Source organism: Mercenaria mercenaria, chromosome 18 (genome assembly GCF_021730395.1).
Source record: "Mercenaria mercenaria strain notata chromosome 18, MADL_Memer_1, whole genome shotgun sequence".
Lineage (NCBI taxonomy): Eukaryota > Metazoa > Mollusca > Bivalvia > Venerida > Veneridae > Mercenaria > Mercenaria mercenaria.
Genome location: NC_069378.1, coordinates 56947754 through 56974830, shown reverse-complemented (window position 1 = coordinate 56974830; position 27077 = coordinate 56947754). Strand labels below are relative to the sequence as shown.

The following is a 27077-nucleotide window of genomic DNA, read 5'->3' as shown; positions in this document are numbered from 1 at the left end:
GAAGTAATAATCAAAGTGCCACTTCCACTTGAAGACTTCCTCAATAATGAAAATCTAGACAGTCGTTAATGCGCATCAGTTTCATTTGATTATTACATTTTCGGAGAAATTCCTTTCGTATTTCTATGTCTTTCGTTACAGAACGATATTCTAGACATAAATTGATTATTTGATAGTGGGTATGTAATACTCGTTCATTCGCGGATAATATTGTGCTCCTAATGTCGCGCAATATTACCGCTGCAGAACTCGTGCATATATCCACATACAAAGTTATTAACCTATAATAATACGCTACTGTAATAAAGCTTTGACGTCGACATAGTTTATAGTATAGAAAACGTTGGTCAAATTGACTTGTTTATACAGTACAACCTCTCCAGAGCGGTCCTCTCTCAAGCGAAAGTCTCTCTATAACACCATCACCAAACTTTCCTTGTGAAAATGACGTCAACTTGTTGTCGCAATGGACGTCACGCGATTCTTTCCATTACAACGTTAAGAAAACATTCCACGTCCGACATGAAAGCGTTCCACGTCAGTATGGAAAAATATTACACGATCGCGGTCCATTGAAACTCAATGGAAAATAAGTTTAGGTATGTAATAATCGTTTTTATTTAATGACATTATTACACTCCCGCGACGTCAAACATGTGATAAGTATTTTTAATGATTTTAACCAATTTGTATCAACTTTGTCAGCACAACGTCACGTGCATCGCATCATGACGTCATAATGTCGTAATGTCATGATATCTTTGCAGAAAAAACTGTGAATAGTTCTATTACGTTTCCTGATTTCTTTTACATTTGAATGTATATATTTATTATTGTGTTAGTATTTCGATACATCTGTATCTTTACTGAAGTATATTTTGCAAGGAATTTTCTATTATTTATAATTCATATTCTTTCGCATTCAATTGTAATCTAGTTCCGTAAAAGTGAAAAATAAAGAATGATATTTTGACTACTTGAAACAGTGAAATTATCAATTTTATTTCACTGATACTTTCAGTATTTAGCTGAAGAGCATAGTAAATTATAAAATCACAGACATTGAACAGGTAATATTAAGACTCATACATTAGACTTAAGAAATAAGTAAAAATATTGACCAGATAAAAAGATTAGACTGACACAGTTTGCATAATATTTTTCTTCACAACTTTTCACAACTTTTTTAAAATATTAAGATTATGTATAGATCTAAAACTTGACAGTAATCTGTTCCACACCTGACAGCCATTATAAGCGAAAGATTTCTTCTCAACACCATTAACCTTAGGAAAGAAGTAACTGTTACTATCCTTAAAACGAGTTGAATAATTGTGAACATTGCTTGCTAAATTAAAGTGCTCATGTAAATAGCTGGGTGCACTATTATATAGTGTATCTTATGAACGTGACTAAGTATAAAAAGATCAACCCTCAAACGAACAGGTAACCAGCCAACTTCCTCGAAATGGCCTCGAGGACTAAGATTAAATATGAATCTTACCATCTTATTCTGGGTTGCCTGAAGTCTATTTTTCAGGTTTTTACTCAACACCAAATACCAGGAGGCACAAGCATAGTCGAATTGGCACAGAATTAATGAAGAAACCAGGAGTTGTTTAGTATACCTATTTAAAACTTACTTTTTCTGATAAGAACTTTAGCTTCACATTGGCCTTTTTAATAACCTGATCATTGGCTATGGACTCGCCAGAAAAGATTTGGTCAAGATCCGCACCTAGGTATTTGACAGGTTTGGTGGTAATAAATGAAGTTTATTTGTATACAGTTTCTATTTTAATCTCACATAACCTCAATTTGGGCTTGGAACTAAACAAAATGGACTCGGTCATACAGAGATGGAATGAAAGTTTATTATCAGTAAGCCAATTACTTACACTTGTAAGACTTAGTAAGCTGAGACTTAATGTACTCAATGTTTTTACCTGCTGCTAAGATACCCGAGTCATCGGCAAACAGGTGTAATTCATTATGCATCGCGGCCTCCATATCATTCACATAAATCAAAAATAGGAGAGGACCAAGGATTAAACCATGGGGGACTCCGCATGTGACCTTGACACAAGATGAAAATACACCAGAAACATTGACCATTTGTTTGCGGCTTGATATGTAAGATCTCAACCAGTGAATAACATCATTTGAAAAGCCCATTTCACCAAGTGTTATTAGAAAAATATCTTGTACGTTCGACAGTGCCGAACGCCTTTTGTAAGTCTAAAATGACCATCCTTACAAAATTGTCTTTATCCAGTTCAAATTTAATAAAATCATTAAGATGTGAAAGGTAACAGTGGAATATTTCTGTCTAGAACCAGACTGATGAGTATAGAGTGACTTATTTTCAGTTAAATACAGCTCTCAACCTGAGCATATATTATTCTTTCAAGAACCTTTGACACAACACTTGAAATTGACACTGGACGGTAATTGCCTGTTTCCGTCTAATCTCAACACGGGCAGATTTAAGGTCATCGGGAACAGAACCCGTAATAATGGACAAGTTAATTATATGGGTGACGGATTTAGCTATGTATTGTACAAAACAATACAGACTTTGATTTTACTTGTAGAAAGTGTACCTTTTCTGAACTTCCAGATATATATGTTTATAATTTTGAGTATGAATTTAAAGCTCAACTACTTTTACCAACACTTTACCTTCAAAGGCAAATACTGTCCATTTTCAATGTTTTTCTCGTAAGGGGTTGCATTTTTTACATATGAATTGTAGATCTCTGGTATCAAAAATGTCTGAAGTCAAATATATCGTTCAAAAAAACTAATGCCGCTGTTCTTTCTATAACCGAAATGTGGTTAGATAGTACAGTAACTGATGGGGAAATACACATAGATAGTTATGTTGTTTTACTCAAAGACAGAAATAGAAATGGTGGAGGAGTCTGTACATACATCCGTACGTAATAATCTTGCTTTCTCTACAAGACATCATTTAAATGATACATCTAATGAATTTTTGTTTTTCGAACTTTTACTTCCAAGAACAAAACCTATCATTGTTGGTACAATTTACAGACCCCCTCCCCCCCCCCCCCCCCCCCCCCCCCCCCCCCCCCCCCACACACACACACAAACAAACAGACTTTCTGTATCATTTTGAAAGTACTTTGTCTAAGTTAAGGTCATATTGTTAAATCATAATTCAAGGTGATTTAAACATTTGTTTTAAAAAGAAATCAAGCAATATTTTTAAATTGTATTCTCATGTTTTAAGAATGTTTGATCTTAAGCAGATTATTTCTGAACTAACAAGAATTACAGATACTACTAGTAGTCTGTTAGATCATGTTATCTGTAATACTTCTGAGAAATTTTCCCAGTCAGGAACTATCCCTGTTGGAATTAGTGATCACTTCCTCACTTTTTGTACTCGAAAGTCGGTTAAGATACCTAAAAAATATTGTTAAACTGAGATCGCTAAAAATTTATAATTAAGAAGATTTTGTCTATAAATTGACCAGTGAAAATTGGGATGCTTGTTTTTAGCAAAAGATGTAAACTCGGCCTGGCTGTCTTTTAAAGACATTTTCTTGAAAGTATTAAATTTTGTTACTCCCATTAAAGAAATTAAACTTAAGCAATCTACTGAACCATGGACGACCTCAGATATTATTGAACACATTAAGCAAAGAGACCTCTACTTATACAAATTTAAAAAGAATGGCCGTAAAGAGGTTTATAAAATGTTTTGTGAACTAAGAAACAATTTACAAAGGGAAATCAGAAAAGTAAAGTCTGACTATTTCTCTAATAAAGTTGAAGAGAATAAATTTTGTCCCAAAAAGTTATGGCAAAATTTAAAATTTCTTGGTTATAAAAACAAGCAGAATTCATTGTCCAAGCATTGTACTTAGTATTAATGGTGAACATTGTCATTACTCAACATCTGTTGCTAACCATTTCAATGAATTTTTCACAGCGGTAGCTTCGAAATTAGTAGCTAAGCTTCCACTTGGAAAAAACAAATATACTCTGGATTCTAGTATTGTGAAAGAAATTTATTCTAATTCTTGCACGAATAGGGAAACTTTTTACTTGGAAACTGTGTCTGAGAATTTTATATATAAAGAACTTTTGAATTTAAATGTATGTAAAAGTACAGGTCTTGACGGAATACCTGCTAGATTTTTGAAAGATGGTGCTGATTTTTTTAAAATTACCAGTTACTTTTATTATCAATATGTCAATTGTTGCAAATTCTGTTCCTGGTGAAATGAAATTTGCCAGGGTCAACCCTTTGTACAAAAAGAATAGTACTTTTGATGTAAGTAACTACAGACCTGTTAGCATTTTAAGTATTACTTCTAAGATTTTAGAAAGAGCTGTATACACGCAGTTAGAAAATGTATTAAGTTAGAAATAATTTATTGTACTAACATCAGTCGGGTTTTAGGGGTTTACACTCTACCGACACCTGTCTTATTCATCTTTTAGACTATAATAGAATGAACAATTCCAGAGGTTTATTTACTGGGATGGTAATGATTGATTTACAGAAAGCTTTCGATACTGTTGATCATACTATATTATGTGGAAAATTAAATCTAATGGGAATTACTAACACAGACTTGTTTAAATCATACCTTACAAACAGAAAACAAGTTGTAAATATTGACAACAAATTTTCATCTCCAGCAACAGTCACCTGTGGAGTTCCTCAGGGCAGTATCTTAGGCCCTTTACTCTTCTTGTGAATGATTTGATCACTATTTAGTATCTATCCAGAGTGTAAGCTTATTTTCTGTGCTAATGACAGCACTATACTATTCTCTCATCAAGATCCAGATATTATTTCTAATAGGTTAGGCAAAGTTCTAGAATCCTGTTCAGACTGGCTTGTTAATAATAAGTTATCGACTTATCTTGGAAAAACAGAATGTATGCTTTTTGGACCCAAGAAAAAACTAAGAAAAAATAAACATTTTAACATTGTTTGTAACGGTCATACCTTAGAAACTACAAAGCAAGTCAAATATCTAGGTTTGAATTTTGAGAATACGTTATCAGATGAAGCAAAAGACTGGAATAATTTGCCAGATAGTGCGAAGTGTATTAGAAATCCGTTCTTGTTTAAATCCTATGTCAAAAGCCACCTTGCAACCAAATGGAAAGCACAAACTGAAGATTGCTTTTTATATTTCTAATTTTATGGCTGTTTGACACTAGCTTCTTAACTTAATTGTGATATAATATAAACATTTTGTGATAGTGTTACTAGTCTGTAGTTAACATCTCATACCTAGAGCGTATGTTTTTTTTTTTTTTATATATATATTAAAATTTTAGTTTCATATGACTTTTATTGTCATAGGTATATGATTTATGAATTACTAAATTAGATTTCGTTACTTCTCTGATTCAATCTTATTCTTTTTTTGATAAACTGGACTCCACTGGAAATAAGCTTTCGGGCTTAAAGGGTTATCCATGCAACCATAGATCATATTTATATTACCTAAGTTTTTCAAGCACAATACGAAAATATGCTCTTAACCTATTTATTGCTCTTAAGTAGTTATTCTCTTATTTATTACTCTTGTTTTTAAGAATGCTGAATTTGCAATTTATCACATTTAATCCGTGCTATAGAAATGCTGTTATCTTATTTAAATGTCTATCTAATCTATTTTATTTGTTAAAAGTATTTTATTTTGTTATACTTGTGCTAATGCTTGTGATTTATGTAATTGCAAAATAAAATATATATATAATTTTAGCTCTATATGATATGCTCACTATCTTTAATATAACGTGCAGAAATTCAATCAAGGCCTGTAGCTTTGTTGGCCCATAATTTATTCATAGCAGAGCTACCGGCGCCGCGAAAGCGTCGCATTACGATTAAACGTGTGAAAAAGAAAATGAATAAAACTGTGTATAGAATTACTATCGAGTTGAAAATTCGTGGTACTTTTTTGGAACTGGTGTTGTTCGGGTTTCTTCCAGTACACAATGCTCATAGTAATTAATCAGTAAGACGTCAGTAGACGCTTGCTGTTTACGGTTGACAAAAGCGTTTCGCTTACTGCTTTGAACGTTGAATAAAAATGTAAATGAGCGTCTGATAATAAGAATTTAGTGCTAAATACATTTTCTACGAAGAAAAAAAAGATAAAATACAATATTTTCAATGGGAAACGATTTTCGTCACGCTGCCATAACTGAAATTTATTTTGTATACTTATATTTGTGAAGATGACGTCATACTTTCAGATTGGTGCAGTGGTTACCGAGTTCGCATTGAAAACCAAAGGTCGGGAGTTGGATTCTCATCGGTAGTCATTTTTTTTTTTAATTTCTTTTTTATTTCAGTGTTTTTTGTTGTTGTCTTTTTATGAGTTTTGAAAGCATTGTAAAAAATAAAGTCATTCATGTGAAATTTAACAAGTGTTTTGCTAGTGATGTCAGGTTCCAATGTACTGTCTGTAGATAAAACTTATTTTTTAAAAAGGTTTTGGGAACAAAATATACAGACATTGAACTGTGAAAAGCACATAATGCTCTTCTCTCCGTTCACATATATTTCATCCACAAGCTTAACAATCACTGACTTATTACTAGGAAAAACTATTTGCTATGAATTATCAATAAACATCTAAAAGGCTCCTACTACCATTCCTATTCTATACCAGTAGAGCTAAAAGATTAACCATAAAATTGTCATAGACTGTTAACTTAGCAGTTCAGTAAATAAAACAGGAGTTTTCGAGAATTTCGGCAAACAGTGATTTTCTCTGGGTAAAATTCTCATCACTAACTTTTAAAGATGTCTAGTCGTTTGGGTTTTAAACAAGCTTTGAACATGTAAATGATTTTCATTCCCCCATACCAGACGTCTATCATAGCAGTATTTTTGCCTTAAAGTTGGACACATTCTTCCTTCTAAAAAGAACCGTAACTTTCTTTAGTTCGTATATAGCATATTTGTAGAGTTTTCGCATGTCAAGATTTAATCTTAATGCATTCTAAGTCATTCATTCAGAAATCATGAATTTTCATCAATTCTTAAAATTTTAATAGATCTTAAAGAACATAAACTTCTTAAAACGGATCCATAATTCCAGATAGTTCCAGCAGCACTCCTTTAATTTTCAAGGGGCACTGGTGATTTTTCAAGGGAGCTCTGCCTTCTAGGTAGCACCTAAGTTCATATTACAATAGGAGGTTATCAATCTATAAGCATCCGAATACAATTACATATAGTGTAGCATATTTTAGTGGTGTTCAACCTATGTCAATTATTTAGGGTCTGCCTTAATACAGTAATGTACAGTAATGTAGCAAAATGATGCGTAATAGTGCAAAATGGGGCGTAATGTATATATAAATTTAATATTATGGCAAAAATACTTGAAGAGTGGCATAGTTTATTGCATATAAAACATTTTCTATCATATTTTGAAAAGATTTTATTTTTTATATATGGTAAAACACATTATCTAGATAGCATTCAAAGCTCCAGTCGGCGTAATGGTGGCCCGTAATACTGATAGAAGCGTAATGTATGTATGAATTAAATACATGTGATATTAAACATACAAAATGACATCTTCTGTAGAAGATAAATCCTTATCTCTCAATAATGGATCAGAAATATTGTTTTATGAACGGCAAAACAAAATATATATGTAGCCTTCAAAGCTCAGACCGACGTAATGATAGCCCGTAAGACTGCTAGAAGCGTAATGCAAGTATAACGTTTATACCAGTGATCAAATACTTGCAAAATGACATCTTTTATGGAATATAAATAATTATCTTTCATTAATGAATCAGTAATATCAGTTTTTTAAATGGTAAAACACATTATCAATGTAGCCTTCAAAGATATAGCGGCGTAATCGATGGTCCGTAAGACTGGTAGAAGAGTAATGTATGTATAAATTAAATACTAGTGATAAAATACTTTCACAATGAACATCTTTATGGAATAAAGATTATATATTTCTAGTAAGATGGTGGAGAAATATTATTTAATAAATGGTAAAAACACATTACCTAGTTAGCAGTTAAAGCTCATATCTAGGTTATTAATAAAACCCGGCCCGGCCCGGCCCGGCCAAAACCACGGAAATAGCCGATTCTGATTGTACGGAAACCACCGGAAACTTACGGACGGAAGGCTAATATAATTACGAATGATATCGTGTCGATATCAACTTACATATTTAGAATTTAGTAAAAAAAAAAAACCACTGAACTTTATGATGCCCGCGAGGAACTTCTTTGATGAATGGGTTAAAACTGCGTGTTCTTTCTGGTTGCAAAAACGTCTTCATATAATTTGTAAACTTGTACACAGGAAGTCGTTATACATAGCGTTGTTTTGACGAGCCTTCTAATTAGTTCCCGATATTTTGTATCGTTATCATTATATACTATTTTATAATCACGTTTTGTCCAAAAAGTTGTTATAATTCCTCTCGGGCCTCAAAGAGTTTTTGTTTCACCTGTGCATTCCCAAATCCTAAATAATTCTTTGTGTCCGGTAACATGCCTAAAAAAAATAGGTAGTAAAAAGGCAGGATTTTTTTTTATACTTTTTGTTCAATGAGACTTTACGGAAATTATTTTTATGTCAAAAAAATGAATACGAATAATTTCTAATATCACTGACAATTTTTAAAGAATAGAATGAGCAGTTTTTTTAAAACTTTTTATTAAACAGTTTTTAAAAAATCTCAAAGACCATAAAACATTTAGGGTCATGTAAAAAAAAATAGGATAGGTCGGGATACCGATTACGCTCAAAGAATGCAGCGTTGAATACTGAAAAGTTTTACACACGGTACCCCATATTTTTAAAATATTACTGTATAAATATATAGAAACAAATACTGAGAGGTTTGTTCACGCAGTATTCTGAGTATCTCTTGAACTTAGTCGACTGAATTGACGTACGATGAAAGTCACAAATTGAATATATTGTGGTACATTGCAGTTTGTGGCATAGCCTTTGCTCTTTCGATAATCGATTTCATATTCGGCAGGTTGCTATAATGTTTTAACATATTTTTTTTTTAAGTTTGCAAGTGATCTCTGAATAAACTGACTTACTTAAGTTATATTCAAATAAGTTCAAAACTATATAGAGTAGAATCGAGATACAAATTTTACCTTTTTTCATTTTTGTACAGATGTCTCGTAAACCGGAGGTCGCGGGTCGAATCCTGTCAGGGATTGACCGTGACTCCAACAGTCCATTCTTTCGGTGCGAGTACTGGTTACTTTCCAGGAAGCAGTCATCGAGTGTATTTCACATTAGTTGGTGAACCAAAACTCGACGCGAAAAAGAATCTTTTAAATGGGAACAAAATTACCATTTTAACTGCACTCAATATACAGAACGATTCACACTGTTTCGTGAAAAAAGACCAGATAAAAACTTGTTAAGGTTCGTTTGGATATTTACCAATGCTCTACACTTTCAGATTATGCATTTAGATACTTCAAAATTAAACTTCAATGGTTAGACATATCTTGCAAAACTTTGCAATTTATTTAGGTTGATTTGATATATTATTGTATACAGAATGCCTTTTCAGTCAGTTTGCTAGTGCTCGGCATTTTTGATACAGAACAACTGAAGAATCGTTTGAGCCGCGCAATCATAATTTACAATACAGTCTCGGGAAAAGCGAAATAAACTTTGAATCGGATGTTGTTTCTTCAAATCTCACAAATTTCTTCATTAAGATTTTTTTTTTTGTAAATTTATCAATATCACAATTTACTGCAGACGATTTACTCTAACACTGCTTACTTTACTATGGTTACGTGACCACACCGGAAGTGAACTGTACATGGATCGCATTCTGAGACCTTACGTTTTGCGAGTTTTTCATTGGTAGAAGCAAACCTATTGTAATTATGCAAATAAAACTGTTGCTCTTCTTTTGTATATACCGAGTACGATAGTTTGCAGTTTTTTACGAAAGATCTGAGTGTAATTCTTCAGTTATAATTGGTTTGTTAAACTGCCCATGTGTGGCCAAATCCATAAAGCATCTCAGAAAAGTTTTAACCTTACAATTTTTTTTTTCTCAACTTTACGTATACGGTAAAGAAAGTGTAATGAGCGGGATTATCCAAATACAAGTTTGCATCCTTCATAACTTGTTTAAATAATAGTAAAAGTTGATCTTCACCCGATATTACATTGTATTGAAAAGGAAAAATTCGTACTCCTTACGCAAATCGCGTCGAGAAATCACATTTTAGCTCAACCCTAAATATATATAGTTGTGACGTTTCTGTTTACGGAGATTAATTTATTTTTTGGGTTTCCATTATATCCAAAAAGTAATTATGTTTCATTTGGTATAACAGGCCCATTAAACTATATGTTTTCAAATGGAATGACTAAGTAGCGTGTTCTTTTTTCACAAATACAATTATGATAAAAAAAAATTTGAATTGTAATATGACGAAAAATAAACAGGGATCTCCTTCGTTTTCGCGGTATTGTCTTAATTTTCTCCTACCCTATTTTCACGCCGCAGCTATTGCACACTCATATTTACATACAATGCTTGTATCTAAGGGAAAAATAAGTTAATCACCACAAAAAAGTTTACAACAGCATAAATTTCATTTAATTATATTCTTATTTTCTTAGCCATTTTCGATTTCTTTCCGATCTTTATTTACGCGTGTATCCTGAATACATGTTACACACAAAAGCGGCGTAATGAAAAACATAATATAGTACTTCTTATCATGGAGGTAATATTTACCGTTTTTTATTGTTTGTTTTAAACAGACTGAGCGGGGGGGGGGGGGGGTCCGGGTTCGAAATTTGCGACCGATCTTCATATTTATACTCCAGTTCATTCATTTCTATATTACCTCCATGTTCTTATTAAACATTTTACTGATCGTTCGCCACTTAGTATGTATCTTTATTTTCTGAAAAGTTCCTGAATGTTTTTGAATGAAATAAAATTATAAAATGACTATCAGGTTCATTTTTATGCTGTGGTGCTAGGAAAATTTTGATTGTGCATATCAAAGTCCCGACTAACTTAAAAGTCAGAATTAGCCGGAAGAATTATTTCCTGTTGTGGCCTTTAGGATTTTAAGCCCATTTTCGTCAACATTTATTATACATTTACATTTTAAATACTAAATTCTTCTTCAAGTAACATTACAATTGTCGCATTGAAAAATATTAGTCACGGATAGAGTTATTTCGAGGGATCACTCTCTCAGGAATACATTATTATTTTATATACCGAAAAATAATGAAATGATTTATTTAACATTAAAAAAGTTATTACGTACCAAATAATGAAGACAGAGGAACATATAATGAAGCACTCATTTCTTAGTAGTTAGTAGTTAGTTAATTTCCAATCTGATGGTGATTGTTTCAGTTTGATATTTGATGAAAAATTGTTTTCAAAATGTTGCATGTAGAACAAATCATTCAAAAGCAGAAAAGAAAAATAGGCCGGGTTCACACATGTATGAACACACAAGATAAAGTAATTTAATCCGATGTATAAATAAGCGCATCGTCTTTTAATCAGTACGAAAGTATCGATCTCTCATAGGGAGACATGAAAATGTAATATCACATGCGCAGAAAAACAAAATAGCGTTGTTGCGCATGTGATATGAAATTATTGTTTTTATCATTAAATCTATATTTATAGTCCTTTCCATTGTTCTAGATGTAGTCACATGTTCAACGATAAAAAATCGTATTTTCTCGAAGGCGGAGCCAAACACACATATTGATCTCCAGCTGTGACGTCCACGCGTTATTACGTTAAAACAATGCGACGCCGTATACAATTAACCACGAAAGATGACCTAAGGCTGCAGACATTTGTATCTAATGTTTATACTTATGAGTAGGCGGGATTTGATAATAAAACAATTGTCGTTTTTATGTGTGGTCTATATGTGCATTTATTGACCTGTTAAAGCGATATCAAGTCCATAAATTCGCTCGAGGTTGATATTGCTTTTATCAGGCCGATAAATCCACATATGAGCCAAGCCATGAGAAAACCAACATTGTCTATTGCGATTAGTTTTTAGTTTATACAAATTTGTTTTAGCTCGATTGTGATGAAAGCTTCAAGCTTATTGTAACCACTCTCGAGTCCGCTTCCTGGAAAAAACGAGTACTGGTGTCATATGAAAGTCATGGTCGTGACCCCAGTGGGGCTCGAACCCACGACCTCTGGATTGAGCGGCCAACACCTTATCCATAAACCACCGCTCCCTATTGCGATTAGAGAAACCGTTAGCACAGCATGGATCCTGACCAGACTGGGCGGATGTTGGTTTTCTCATGGCGTGGCTCATATCGACCTCACCAAAAGGCAATTATTGTATAATATCACATGCGCAGAAATTGAAAATAACGATTTTGCGCACGAGATATTAAAACGCTATATGAATATTATTCAAGTTAAACTAATGGGAAAGTACATTTGACATTGTGTGGGGTATAATAATTTAATATCTGAATTGCACACATTTGTAATCCATGCTTTAAAATGTTCATTTTAAAAACAAAAAAGTTAACATTGTGTGAATAGTTGTATAAGCATATAGCAAAAGCATAGTTCGTAGTCCGACCGGACCGGGTTTTCTTTTTAATTCTGTGTTTAAAAAGATATGCTATATTATTTCAAATATAAAAGAAAGAGAAATCAAAATTAAATAATCTAAAAACAAAAATAACGTTAGCAGTAAATTGTTAAAACACGAAAGTTCATTGCTATCACTACCCTCCCATTTATCAATATTAGATATTTACCGGTTTTTTTATTGTTTGTTTTAAACAGACTGAGCGCTGAGCGGGCATGTTTCGAGGGGTGGGGGGAGGAGGGAGGGGGTGCGGGGTCCGGGTCGAAACTTTGCAACCGCTCTTTCATATTTTATACTCCAGTTTATTCATTTCTACAACTTACTGTAACTCCAGGTATCATGATACATATCACCCGTTTTTGTTTAAAGCTAAATCATATGATTATCATTTGAGCAACATTTTATGATATTTTTTTCAGTTTTCTTGTATTTCAGGAACAAAGACCTATTACACAGAGTTATACCTCTTTGGAAATGTTTACTTTGACACTTTTATGAAATTTTTGTAATTGCCTCCCTTAATATGAAAAAATGTAAAAAGTGGACTATTTTTTAGCTTTAGATATAATTTATAGTTTTATATTCAAATTTGATACCTCAACAACCTGAAACAAATGGCAAGTATGAAATCAGCGCATAGCTTCGATGTTCATCTATTTTCGATCTGTCTTGGTTGCGCAACCGAGATAGGCAAGAGGAGTATAGATCTAATAATAATTTCATAAACTTACATTTCTAGTTAATTTTCGCAAAATGTGTACTTATCAATGCAAATCTTTGACAAACTTATTATAAGAGTGTTTATATTTATATGTTCCCTAAGGCAAGATATTTCTATTAAATTAATACTTAATATGCTAAAACGCTATCTTGGTCGGGCAAACAAATTTTATAAATACTTCCAGTGCACGGTATAGACCCCTTCGCCTTACTACACAACCTAGTGTCACATCGTTAGGTGTGAAATAACGACGTACATTTAACTAGCCTGTCCAGTTCTGTTGAAAGTATCCTGCAAACTGCTATCTCGTGTCTGTCAGGTACACAAAATGACACATCGACTGTCGAACGTATTACTTCTTTGATTGAGTGTGATTCAAATATCTTGTTATTTTAGGTCTTTGCTTATGTCAAGTGCAATACTTCATCAAACATACGTATCATCAATATTAAATACTTTGCTTCTACTTTTGTAATAATGAAATAAAATACACATAATTGCCTTGATAAAGATGACGGTATCACCATTCGTAATTATATTAGCCTTCCGTCCGTAAGTTTCCGGTGGTTTCCGTACAATCGGAATCGGCTATTTCCGTGGTTTGGGCCGGGCCGGGCTGGGCCGGGTTTTATTAATAACCTCATATCTACGTAATGATGGGCCGTAAGACTGGTAGAGGCGTAATGTATATATATAAATTGAATACCAATGATAAATCCTTAAACATTGACTTATTTTATTAATGCATTCCATAGAATAGTCAATGTAATGTTTGTTCAACCATTTTATCAAAGAAATTTTCTTTAAGCAATAAACAAAACTAATAATTATATAGTAGTTTCAAGTTTATTTTTGACAAATCGTATATATAAGTGCAATATTCTTTATGATGAAATATGTATATGCTACATAAACACAGTTAACAATTTTCAAAATATCAATATGAAATATAAGCACAGTACAAAGGATAGTTAAACAATACATTTGTCTGTCTGTTATACAGTTTACACTATACAAATACGCACTTAACGTGTAAAGATAGCAATTGTTCAGATACGTTATTTTCTTGAAATATGAATAAGAAATGTCGGTACAATATTCTTCATAATGAAATGTGAAATATGTATATGTTCTATAAACACAGTTAACAATTTGCAAAACATCAATATGAAATACGAAGACAGTAACAATAATTGTTAAACAGTACATTATCTGTAATACAGTTTTCACTATACAAGTAAAGGTAGCATTTGTTCAGATAAACTCTGATATATAACTATTTTGCATCATTCCTTCCATAAATATACATTACTGTGTTAAGGCACACCGAATTATTTAGTGTGTTTATACCTTAATCGGTGTATTTGTAACAGTCATTAGTCTTTGTGCAACACCGTCGGCATTTCCTACTCGAAACCGAAACGGCACGGAAAACCTCTTTTAGAACTTCTCTGAATTCAATAATTTGAATTTGATGAATTCATTGTTTTGTAATTTATCGAAGACAACTAAACACACCTTTAGAACCTGTAAACTTTATTCGAAATCTCGCTTGTTATACCCGGTCAGTACGCATTTGTGTAGAGCGGTGTGCAAGTACATTTCCACCCGGCCGAAACTTGTCACAGTACAATCACGCACAAAGTCTTTTCTATATTATCAAATTATCAGCAGAAGAGTTAACTCAACCATGCCTTCAAAAGAACCATTTCAGCGTCTTCCAACAACTGTGAAGCCAGTGAACTATGATATTCAGCTTAAACCAAACTTGAAGACCTTCGTCTTTGAGGGGATTGAATCCATCAATATCGAGGTAAGATATGGTTGTAGCGGTTCTCGTATCGGGTGGCCTCGGTAGCTCAATTGGTAGAGCATTGGCACGGTAAGCTGAAGGTCCGAGGTTCAAATCCCGCTCAGGGCTGCACATTTTTCCTGAGACTTACATTTGGGGGCTCGTCCGGGATGCTCACCCTTGGAGCTCATGCAGGGCGGAGCAGTTTGGCTTGGGTGTGCATACAAGATACAAATTTTATTTATTTAAAGTCGGTGTTAATATACAGACAACATTAGCTAAGTATAGCTATTGACCGACATAAATAACACATAGTATATTTAATAACATAATAAAAATGTACCTATTAAAAGAGTTACAACAATTAGCAAATCAAGTTTATAAATAGTACATGAGTTATACATACAAATTGGTTAAACCTGAAATACATTTGTTAATCTTGGCCTAGGCCTAAGAACTAGTTAAAAGCAAAAGATGGTAAAACACTGAACTGAAAAAGAACACTAATGCATTTTTAGAAAATGGTTTAAGACATCTACCACATCAAATCAGATTTGTTATGGACTGATTAACAGCTGTATTTCAGAAGTCAATAAAAGAAACTTAAGGACTACTTAAGAGCAGACAAACATGCTACAGACCAAAAATAAAACAAAACACTGAGCAACTTACTAAAACATACATAATTAAATACAAGCAATCAGCACATTAATAATACTGAATTATAGAATAAACTAAACACAACATGTTTGACAGAGGGCGTAAAAAGCAATAGTGAACATAATAGAAACTATATGAGAGCAACAAGAACAAAGCAAACAGCACATGCATAATACTAAGCACACTAGGAAAAACAAGAACCAAACCATATTGGTTTGCAGAGGGCGGAAAAAGCAAGAACTGAAAAATAACAAATATAATTTAATTAGAGCAACAAGAGCATCTACAATTCTGCCCGTCCCACGAGCTAATCAGACTCCGGAACTGATTTACCCCCGTAACATCTCTGAAATGTTGCGGTAATGAGTTCCAGAGTCTGGGTGCCGCGGAATGGAAAGATTTGAGACCATATCTTGTGCTTCTTACCTGTGGAATTTCAGCAGTGTTGGTATATCTAAAAGAATAAGAATTACTTTTTATTTTAACTAAATCATGAAGATAAGATGGTGACTGCTTGTTAATAATCTTGAAAGTTTCTATAGCCATATATCTTAGACGTCTAATTTTTAAAGTTGGGAGTTGGGATTTACTTAATAGCTCTTCGTAATCTGAATGATAGTCGTTGTAGATGAATCTTAAGGCCCTTTTCTGAATGCTTTCTATCTTTTTGGTATTTACTTCCCCACAGAAATGCCATGTTTAAGGACAAAAGTTGAAATTTGATAGAATGAAGGAATAATATATATTTAGTTTCCCTAATTTGCATAGATGCCTACTAATACGTTTTAAAACATTTAATTGTCTGGAAGCTTTCTTACAAATATTTGAAATATGAGTTTCAAAGTTTAACCTAAAATCAATAGTAACACCTAACAGATTTACTTCATCATCACAGTTTATTTTATTTCCAGCCAAATCAAAAGTAATATTACATTTCTTAGTTTTAGGTCCTATAGCTACTGCCTGAAATTTGTCTGGATTGGCTTGCATTTTATTATTTGAAAACCATTTTATCAAAGATGTGCTGTCACGCTCTAAGGTGGATTTAACTGTGTCTAGGTCATGATTTGCAAAGGATAACGTATTATCATCAGCATAATTATAAAGCTGACTATCTTGAACAAAATGTAATATGTCATTAAGGAAGATATTTAAAAGCACAGGACCTAATATTGAGCCTTGAGGAACCCCTTTATATATTTCTTGAAAATCACTTTTGACCTGACCTAATTTGATACACTGTTTACGTTCACTTAGATAGCTAACAATCAAGATTTCTGATATAGCAGGTAGTATACTGACTGGACGATAATTTCCTTTGTCTAAAGTACTCTTTTTCTTATGAAAAGGTGTCACTTGTGCTATTTTTAAATTGTCTGGGAATGTTGATGTTTCAAAGGACTTATTTACCATATAGAGGTAATATGGCTTGAGACAGTTTGCTTTGATAACTTAAGCAACTTTGTGGAGATACCATCAATGCCAGTGGCTTTTTTTATACTTAGTTTATCTGTTTGTTTATCTACAAAAGAAGGTTCAACTGAATGGAAGCAAAGTTCTGACTGAACATTATTATTTGATTTTATTGCTGTTATACTAGAGTGTTTTTCATCTACTGTTATTGTATCATTTCCAATATTTTGGGCAACATTTACAAAGAACTGATTAAAAATATTACATACTTCTTGTTGGTCTGTAATTATATTACCTCCCTCACTTAAAATAGTATCTTTTTGAGTTGCATTTCCCTTATTTGTTAAGAAAGGTTTTACAGTGGACCAAAAGTTAGAAGATTTACAGCCCCCCACACAACGATCAATGAAATATTTATTCATGGATTTTCTCCTGATGCTAGTTACCAGGTTTCTCTGTTTTCTAAAGTTTTCCCAGTTTTTCGATGTTTTGTGTTTGTTATATTTATTTAATAACATCCTCTTTTTGTAAATTGCATTTTTTAATGTTTTGTTCAGGAAGTTCCGCCGACATTCCCGCTGAACACGTCTGCGTATGGACGCTCTTTAGGCAAGTCACCCTGGGTAGAGGGGACTATCTTGGTTGTGATTTCTTAGTTAATGATCACTGATGTCATCCCATGACCCATCGTCGCCTACTTAAGTCTCTCCTAGCTTTTTTAAGTCTGAAATATAACATCGATTGTTAAGTGCAACGTACAGAGACGATATTGTGAAATTAAAATTCAAAGCTCTGGAGTATTAGTCTCTTACCTCAATGAATGCCTGATCTGGAGCATGGTTGTGGAGTTTTCTTCCTGGGGCATCTTCGGTATTCGGTGGTTCCCTGATGTTACAGCTCGACCTGAACATTCTTGTATGACACATCGCCAATACGTTTTTGCTACTTTGTCATTACAACTTCTCTCCTTATTAATAATATATCCATCAAACAGTGATAGCTCAGCTACATCTTCCTGAGATGTGCCTAATTTCACTATCCAGCATCAAAATAGTTGAACATGCTGTCTCCTGTGACAGCTCTTGTTTTTAGCTCGTCTGATTTTTTGGGAAAAAATGGTGAGTTATTGTCATCACTTGATCGGTGTCGGCGTCGGCGTTGCCTGGTTAAGTTTTATGTTTAGGTCAGCTTTTCTCCTAAACTATCAAATGTATTGCTTTGAAACTTGGAACACTTGTTCACCATCAATAGCTGACCCTGTACATCAAGAAACATAACTCCATCCTGCTTTTTTCAAGAATTATTGCCCCTTTTGGTCTTAGAAAATCAGATTTCTTGGTTAAGTTTTATGTTTAGGTCAGCTTTTCTCCTAAACTGTCAAAGCTATTTCTTTGAAACTTGCAACACTTGTTTACCATCATAAGCTGACCCTGTTCAGCAAAAAACATAACTCCATCCTGCTTTTTTGCAAGATTTATGGCCCCTTTTGTACATAGAAAATATCAGATTTCTTGGTTAACTTAAGTTTTATGTTTAGGTCAACTTTTCTCCTAAACTAACAAAGCTATTGCTTTGAACCTTGCAACACTTGTTCACCATCATAAGTTGACCCTGTATATCAAGAAACATAACTCCATCCTGCTTTTTGCAAGAATGATTGCCCCTTTTGGACTTAGAAAATCAGTTTTCTTGGTTAAGTTTTATGTTTAGGTCAGATTTACTCCTTAACTATCAAAGCTATTGCATTAAAACTTGCAACACTTGCTTACCATCATAAGCTGACCCAGTACGTCAAGAAACATAACTCCATCCTGCTTTTTGCAAGATTTATGGCCCCTTTTGGACTTAGAAAATATCAGATTTTTTGGTTAAGTTTTATGTTTAGGTCAACTTTTTCTCTTAAACTATCAAAGCTATTGCTTTAAAACTTGCAACACTTGTTCACCATCATAAGTTGACCCTGTACATCAAGAAACGTAACTCCATCCTGCTTTTTGCAATAATTATTGCCCTTTATGGACTTAGAAAATCAGTTTTCTTGGTTGAGTATTATGTTTAAACTTGTCAGCTTTTCTCATAAACTATCAAAGCTATTGCTTTAAAACTTGTTTTCACCATCATAAGCGGACGCTGTTCAAGAAACATAACTCTATCCTGCTTTTTGCAAGAATGATGGCCCTTTTTAGACTTAGAAAATCATGGGTAGGACAATATTTCTTTTATACAAAAAAATCAGATGAGCATCAGCACCCGCAAGGCGGTGCTCTTGTTATACATTATGGCCTGTTATGATGCAAAGTATGATTTCCACTGATATACATTTTGATATTTACACGCTTGTCAGATATATGTAGTAACATACCTCAGTCTCTACCGAGGATCGGACCCTGGACCTGGTGGTCTGTACTTTCCTCTATAACATTGAATATGGTGCACATCCTTTCAGTTTCTAGCCTCATCCAAATACTTGTGTTCATCAAACATCCTCATCGCCATTGTAGTAAATTGAAAACCGGGCCTTTTGATTGGCAGACACTCTTAACCATGTCGCTAAAGGGTTAACCTAACAGCCTACCTACAACCATTACATTATTCTACCTTTATTTTTCTGATCAACATATTTTCAAAATTGTTGACATCATTCTTGTTTTGTTTTTTTCAGGTGTCATCACCAACTAAAACGGTGACCTTGAACTCTATTGAAATTGAGATCAGTTCTGTCTCGTACTTGGCAGAAGGAGAAACCAGTGAAGTTACCGGAGCTGTCGAATACAAGAAAGAAAATGAGACTGCAAGTTTCACTTTCCCAAGTGAGCTGAAGGTAGGTAAATTGCAAAGTATGATGTAAATGGGTAGAGTTCGTCAGCCAAACCAAAAACTCCAGTCTCATTATGGCAAAGTTCTTTAACTCTAAGACTTGAACCCTGTGAAGGATTTCAAAGAAACTTGACACAAATGTTCACCACATCAGTACAAGGTGCAGAGCGCATGTTCTGGATAGCTTGCTTCAAGGTCAATGTCACACATAGTGGTCAATTGTCATATGAGTATGTTTCGTGTCCTCTCTGTAACTCGTTGAACTGCTTGAAGGATTGTAAAGCAACTTGGCACAAATGTTGACCACATCGAGATGACCTGCAGAGGGCCATGTTCTGGATGTCTGCCTTCAAGGTCAAGGTCACACTTAGGGTCAAAGGTCCTCGCTCTGTAACTCTTGAACCCTTTGAATGATTTCAAAGAATCTTGACACAAATTGTGACAAATGTTCACCACATCAAGACAATGTGCAGAGCACATGTTCTGGATGATTAGCTACAAGGTCAAGGTCACACTTAGGGGTCAAATGTCATACCTTCGGGCATATTTTGCTGCGCATTGTGGTGCTTTTGTTTACCATATTTGTATGTGTTTCTGACAATTTTGCAGTGTTCTTCTTGTCACACCTGGTGTAATCTTGTGTAATCAGTTACGTTTGTTCAAGTATTAAATGTAATCAGATATATTTCCGATTTATATGAAATCCTTATGACAGGCTGCCTCTGGTTGGGTACATGAAAATGTGATGCAGGTTTAGAAAGCTATTTGTAAAAAGTAAAGGTCAAATGTTATCTGTCTCCATTACGATGGTTTTTTCTTTTGTTCGTAAAATAGTACTGAAAGGATTCAGTCCCAGTGGCAAACCATTGTTTATCCAATTTAGCACCAAAAATTCTCTGTTCTGAAGTGAATTATTTATTGTTTAGCTTCTGCATTTTATATGTAGCAAAATCATTATTGATCTATTAGAAATATAACATGTACTGTAAAATTTCATGGGCATGAAATTTCATGGTTTTGGTCAAAACGGCAATTTCGTGGGGATATGAATTCGTGGATTTCAATTTTCAAACATAAATTGAATGGAAATTTTACTTGTTCATTGGGATTAAATTTATTGGATTGACTCAACCACAAAATCCACGAAAATTAGACCCCCACGAATATTAATGATTTCACAGTATCATTAATATTCATGGGCAAACTAATCTGCATGAATTTTTTGGTTGTGTCATTTCATGAAATTTGATCCTAACAAAGAAATATTTCCATTTATGTAACCATAGGGCTATCTTTAAAAAAATCTGTTTGCGGTAACACGACCTACCAATAAAAATTGCTGCAACCCAGCCTTTTTTCTGCAGGCCAGTCAAATGAAAATTGTTTTCCCTATATGACTACACTGTGATGCAAAAAAAATTCCCTACCTCCCTACCCACACAAAAAACTTTGGGTCGCATTACCACAATCTTTAAATACGGCCTGAGGCGTTCATATTACCCTACGAATTTGTTGTTTTGCTTGACACTCATTAAAAGGAGAACTGGCTTCTCTTCTCTCATACCGTCGTGGCAATGGATTCCATCAGGAATGAGGTGTCGAGAGTGATTAATATAACTTGCAGAACTTGCCTCTCGACAGACCTAAAATAAATTAGTATAGATTAAACAGTAAAAAGTACAGGATTTAGGTTACTGTTTCACTAAATTTTGAGCATTTATGTACATGTATTTTCTCAATTACACAAACCTGGATGCCTCCCTGAAGAAATGCAAAATAGAATAGGGTTATTATAAAAGTAGCTCGATCTGGGATGCTGTATTCGGCTCAAGTGGATTTTTGCCAGATCAGATCTCACGAGAAGTGCAAGCACCAAGTGTGATCCGACCTTGCAAAATCCAAGAGAGCCAAATACAGAATCCCAGATTTAGCTACTGTTATGATGACCTTTTATGATATACCTCCGCCTTTTTGTTTGTTGTTTTGTTATTGAACATACCAATGTTAAAATGGAACTTTAGATAAACTAAAGATTTTATGTGCACTATTTATAGAACTTTGTCAGGTCAAGCATATAAATAAAAGTAGTCCGGCCACAAACAATACAACATGCAGAACTCTTTCTGCTTGTTGATAATTTACTTGTGAAATACAAGCTGATTTTTTACAGGATTTATATTAGGTATATGATAAACATACTGACTGCATTCATATCAGAAAATATGCAATTTTTGTATTTTTACAGGTTGGAAAAGGATTGTTGAAGATACAGTTCACTGGAGAGTTAAATGATCGTATGAAAGGATTCTACAGAAGCAAATACACTGGACCGGATGGGGAGGATAGATATGCTGCTGTAACACAGTTTGAGGTAGAATCTGTCTAATTTTTTACGCTCGGCTCTTCTGAATAGTTTTCTGTCTTAGAATTTCAGATATAAGTACACATTGTTGGGCTCGTTGGGTATAAGAATCTATAGGTCTAGTGCTTTCTAGAATATTTTTCATCAGCGCATGAAAATAATTAAGCTTTAGCCTGCTAAATTTCTAAAATGGACTGGTCCATCATTCAGTTTGGGCAATACCATTTGTTATTCGAAGACTGCACAGATGTGTAGACTGATCTGGGTCTGCACTGGTCGCAAAGGCAGAATCATATGCCGGCAGCAGGCTAAAGGTTAATGTATGATTTAACAGCACTATGAAATGCTAGGAAAGATAAAAATTCAAATCTGTCTTCTGAATTCTACATATCATTATTCTAGAATTCTAATGTATTCAGGTCTTTCCCTTTTTTGATTGAGAGAAAATTGACATTCTGCTTTCAAACGATTGTCAGAAAAACTGTCTACTGTTCAGCTACTAAATGTAATTACCTAACTCTGTGTTACGTGATTTCAGGCATCAGATGCACGCAGATCTTTCCCTTGTTGGGATGAGCCAGCTCTGAAGGCAACATTCGACATTACATTGATTGTGCCAAAGAATAGAGTTGCACTGTCTAATATGGTATGTATGTTGGTACTTTAAATTTACCTTTTAACAAACTGCCTTGGTAGCATAATGTAAATGATAGAGTGCCCGTTCAAGCGGGGGAGCTGGTGGATTTATTCTCTGGCAACATCATACCAAAGGCTCTGGCAACATCATACCAAAAACATGAAAAATGGTCCAAGTAACTTCGTCACTTAGCGCGTAGCATTATGAAGGTGGTTCTAAGACTGGACAGCCAGGTGTTTGTATATTGTGACACTAGGTTGGGTGTCATGTCACATGTCATTGATGTGGTAATCCAGTGTGGTAGCACTATAAAGTTGGGCATTTACATGTATCTCACTGCTTCAAGTAGACACCCATGTATATTGACTGAAAAAATATTGAAAAAGACAACCTGCAAACACACTCACTACATTCAAACATGGTAACTAGGCATATTTCTGTTGAAGTTTTTAAAATTTCTAAAACAATTTTTTTTTTAATTTCATGGGCCTGTATTTTACACAGATAAAAGTTACTTCATTTGTTTATTATACCCCCACAAAATGAAGTTTGAGTGGTGTGTATATAGGAGTGAGCTTGGCGTCCGTCAGTCGGTCCATTGGTTTTGCATGGTTTCCGGATGATGACTCATGAAAGGCTTGACCGATTTAAATAATATTTGGTACACAGGTGTAACATCAGAAAATACAGGCCAGGTTCGAATTTGGGGTCAGTAGGTCAAAGGTCAAGGTCATGGTGACCCTGAACAGTTAAACGGTTTCCGGATGATAACTTGAGAATGCTTGGGCCTAGGATCATAAATTTTGGTACACAGATGTAACATCATGAAATGCAGGTCAAGTTCGACTTTGAGGTCTGTAGGTCAGTGGTCAAGGTCACAGTGACTCAGAACAGTTAAATGGTTTCCTAATGATAACTTGAGAACGCTTTGGCCTAGGATCATAAATTTTGGTACACAGGTGTAACATCATGAAATACTGGTCAAGTTCTACTTTGAGGTCAGTAGGTCAAAGGTCAAGGTCACAGTGACTTGGAACAGTTAAACGGTTTCTGGATGATAACTTGAGAATGCTTGGGCCTAGAATCATAAATTTTGGTACACAGGTATAACATAATGAAATGCAGGTCAAGTTCGACTTTGAGGTCAGTAGGTCAAAGGTCAAGGTCACAGTGACTTGGAACAGTTAAATGGTTTCCGGATGATAACTTGAGAACGCTTTGGCCTAGGATCATAAATTTTGGTACACAGGTGTAACATCATGAAATACTGGTCAAGTTCTACTTTGAGGTCAGTAGGTCAAGGTCACAGTGACTTGGAACAGTTAAACAGTTTCTGGATGATAACTTGAGAATGCTTGGGCCTAGAATCATAAAAATTGATAGGGAGGTTGGTTATGACTAGCAGATGACCCCTAATGATTTTGAGGTCAGTAGGTCACAGGTCAAGGTCACAGTGACCTGGAACGTTGAAACAGTTTTCAGACAGTAACTTGAGAATGCTTGGGACTAGGATCAGGAAACTTAATCTGGAGGTTGGTCATATCAAGCAGATGACCCATATTGATTTTGAGTTCCAAAGGTCATTTAAACCTTTCACGGACAATAACTTGAGAATGCTTGGGCGGAAGATCATGAAACTTCATAGGGATGTTAATCATGACTAGCAGATGACCTCTATTGATTTTGTGGTCAGTAGGTCAAAGGTCAAGCAAGTTTGGCTTTGATATTGGCTTAGTAAGTTACTTCTGTGACAAGGCCATATTGTGGGGGTATAATTTGCCTCTCCTGTGACAACTCCAGTTTATTATGGGTTTAGTGCCATTATTCAACAATTTCTCAGCTATGTAACAGTAGGCAGTTAGCCTTACCAGTGTTCCTGGATTCTGTACGAGTATAAACCTGCTTTATGCAAGTAACTGCCAACTTCTCCACAAGTAATTGCTAACTTCTCCACAAGTAACTGTTAACTTCTCCACAAGAATCAGCGGTGGAGGATGAATGACTTCAGTCACAATGTCTTATATTATTATATCTCATGGAGAACATATTAAGCCCAGGGCCCTCTCTACATTTTGGGGGATTGGGGCCGGGGCCCTTGGAGGGGGGAATTTCGCGTCGTTTTCAAGGGAGGGGGGAATTGATTCTGGATATATGGAAGTCATCCAGTACACTTTTCGAGGATGGAACTTCTGAATGCAGCTTGCTACATCATGATACACACCTGTGGTAGACGAGGCAATGTAACCAATTTGCCATTATCGTTGCTACAGACATGATAGCAGAGTTCAAGATGATCATGTGTACCATGGAATGTCACCGACACTGACTGGTTCGATCCTTGGCTTGGTTTTGCCCTTGAAGTTGATATTTTCTCTGAGGTTTACTTTATGCACAACACAAAAAAAATTTAAATTGAGGTCAAATATTTCTTAGCAAAAATTATTCAGAGTTTAATATAAAATTATTCACACTATCGTCAACGTCATTATCGGTAGCACTAGCAGTATCCACGGACATTGTCTCAGCAGCAGCAGGAGCAGGGCTTCCCTTCATCGTATCTACCTGATCATGCATGTCTGGCCCTGGTGAAACAGCGGTGTCCGTGACAGTAGTTTGTTTTTTGAGGGCATGCTGCTTAAAAAGCAAATCTATCTTTGCGCATGTTGCCCCTGTTGCATCCGTGCTCTTTTTACGGTATGATTTTGCATTATACGACATATTTTTTTTCAAAGGGAAGTAACTTTGCATACACGCATCCGGGGAACTGAAAAACGTGCGTATTATACGGATCAGTAAAAGTTTATCAGGCCCATTAAGTTACGAGACGCTCCTAAGACTATCGGGTATCGATTTTTTTCTTGAATATTTTTTTCTTTCAAGGGGGAATTTTTCTATACTTGGGGGGGAAAAAACATACTATTTCGAGGGGGGAACGGGGCAAATTTCGGCCCCAAAAATTGGCAAACGAGGGCCCTGAAGCCTCACATGGGGAATGAACTCACGACCCCATCTTCCGTAGATCTGCGCTCTCCCTATTGAGATTAACTGAGGTGCTCTAAAAATGACATAGCAAGCCTGGTTAGCTCAATGGGTAGAGTATAACATTATGAATTAAGAGAGCTGGAACCTCGGGCTAGATGAGTGATCTTCCTGATTTGACAGAAGACAATTTGTTTGAAGTCATTTGTCCTACTGCTGATTCATGCAGAGAAGTTGCGAGTTACTTGCAGAAAACAGGTTAGTACTGGTATAGTACCCAGGTTAGTACTGGTATAGTACTCAGGAACACTGATTAGGTTAGTACTGTTATAGTACCCAGGTTAGTACTGGTATAGTACCCAGGAACACTGATTAGGTTAGTACTGTTATAGTACCATGGTTAGTACTGGTATAGTACCCAGGAACACTGATTAGGTTAGTACTGTTATAGTTCCCAGGTTAGTACTGGTATAATACCCAGGAACACTGATTAGGTTAGTACTGTTATAGCACCCAGGTTTGTACTGGTATAGTACCCAGGAACACTGATTAGGTTAACTGGCTGCCGGTCCAAAACTGAAATACTGTTGAAAATCAGAGTTAAATCCAAACCAACAAGGAAGCTAATAAAAATTAAATTTAATATGAGAGGAAAAGCGTGGGAGACTGAAGCCACTGATTGGAGTATTTTCCAGACTGTTTGTAATATATACTGAGCAGGAATGTTAACAGTTAACCTATGGTTTGTTACAGTGACAAAAGATTTTCGTTTCTGGTTTAATATTGAAAACTAATCTGGATCACCAAGATGCTTTAAATAAAAACAGTCTGTGCCATTGAGCATTGATATTTATGGGTCTTCATATTGAATTGTAGACGCCTGTTGTGGAATAAAAACACTAAGTTTCTCCTAATTCATGCACAAGCTTTCTAGCTAAATAGCAATAGTCTTATTTCAAATAGACAAAGACTGATATGAATGGCTATTTAGGGAATGAAATTGACTGTTGAAAGGATATTAAACTGTTGATTACTGCAAAATCTTTAA

General features: G+C 34.7%; 1 protein-coding gene across 1 annotated transcript in view; it reads left to right on the top strand.

Moving 5' to 3' along the window:
• The first annotated feature begins 14753 nt into the window (after positions 1 to 14753).
• Positions 14754 to 27077, top strand: part of LOC123539487 (puromycin-sensitive aminopeptidase-like) — a 42799-nt gene continuing 30475 nt past the window's right edge. Inside the window, exons 1-4 of the mRNA XM_045324130.2 lie at positions 14754 to 15182; positions 19897 to 20055; positions 22297 to 22422; positions 22952 to 23059. Of these exons, the coding sequence (XP_045180065.2) occupies positions 14844 to 15182; positions 19897 to 20055; positions 22297 to 22422; positions 22952 to 23059 (732 nt within the window). The 5' untranslated portion in view covers positions 14754 to 14843. The remainder of the gene's footprint in view (positions 15183 to 19896; positions 20056 to 22296; positions 22423 to 22951; positions 23060 to 27077) is intronic.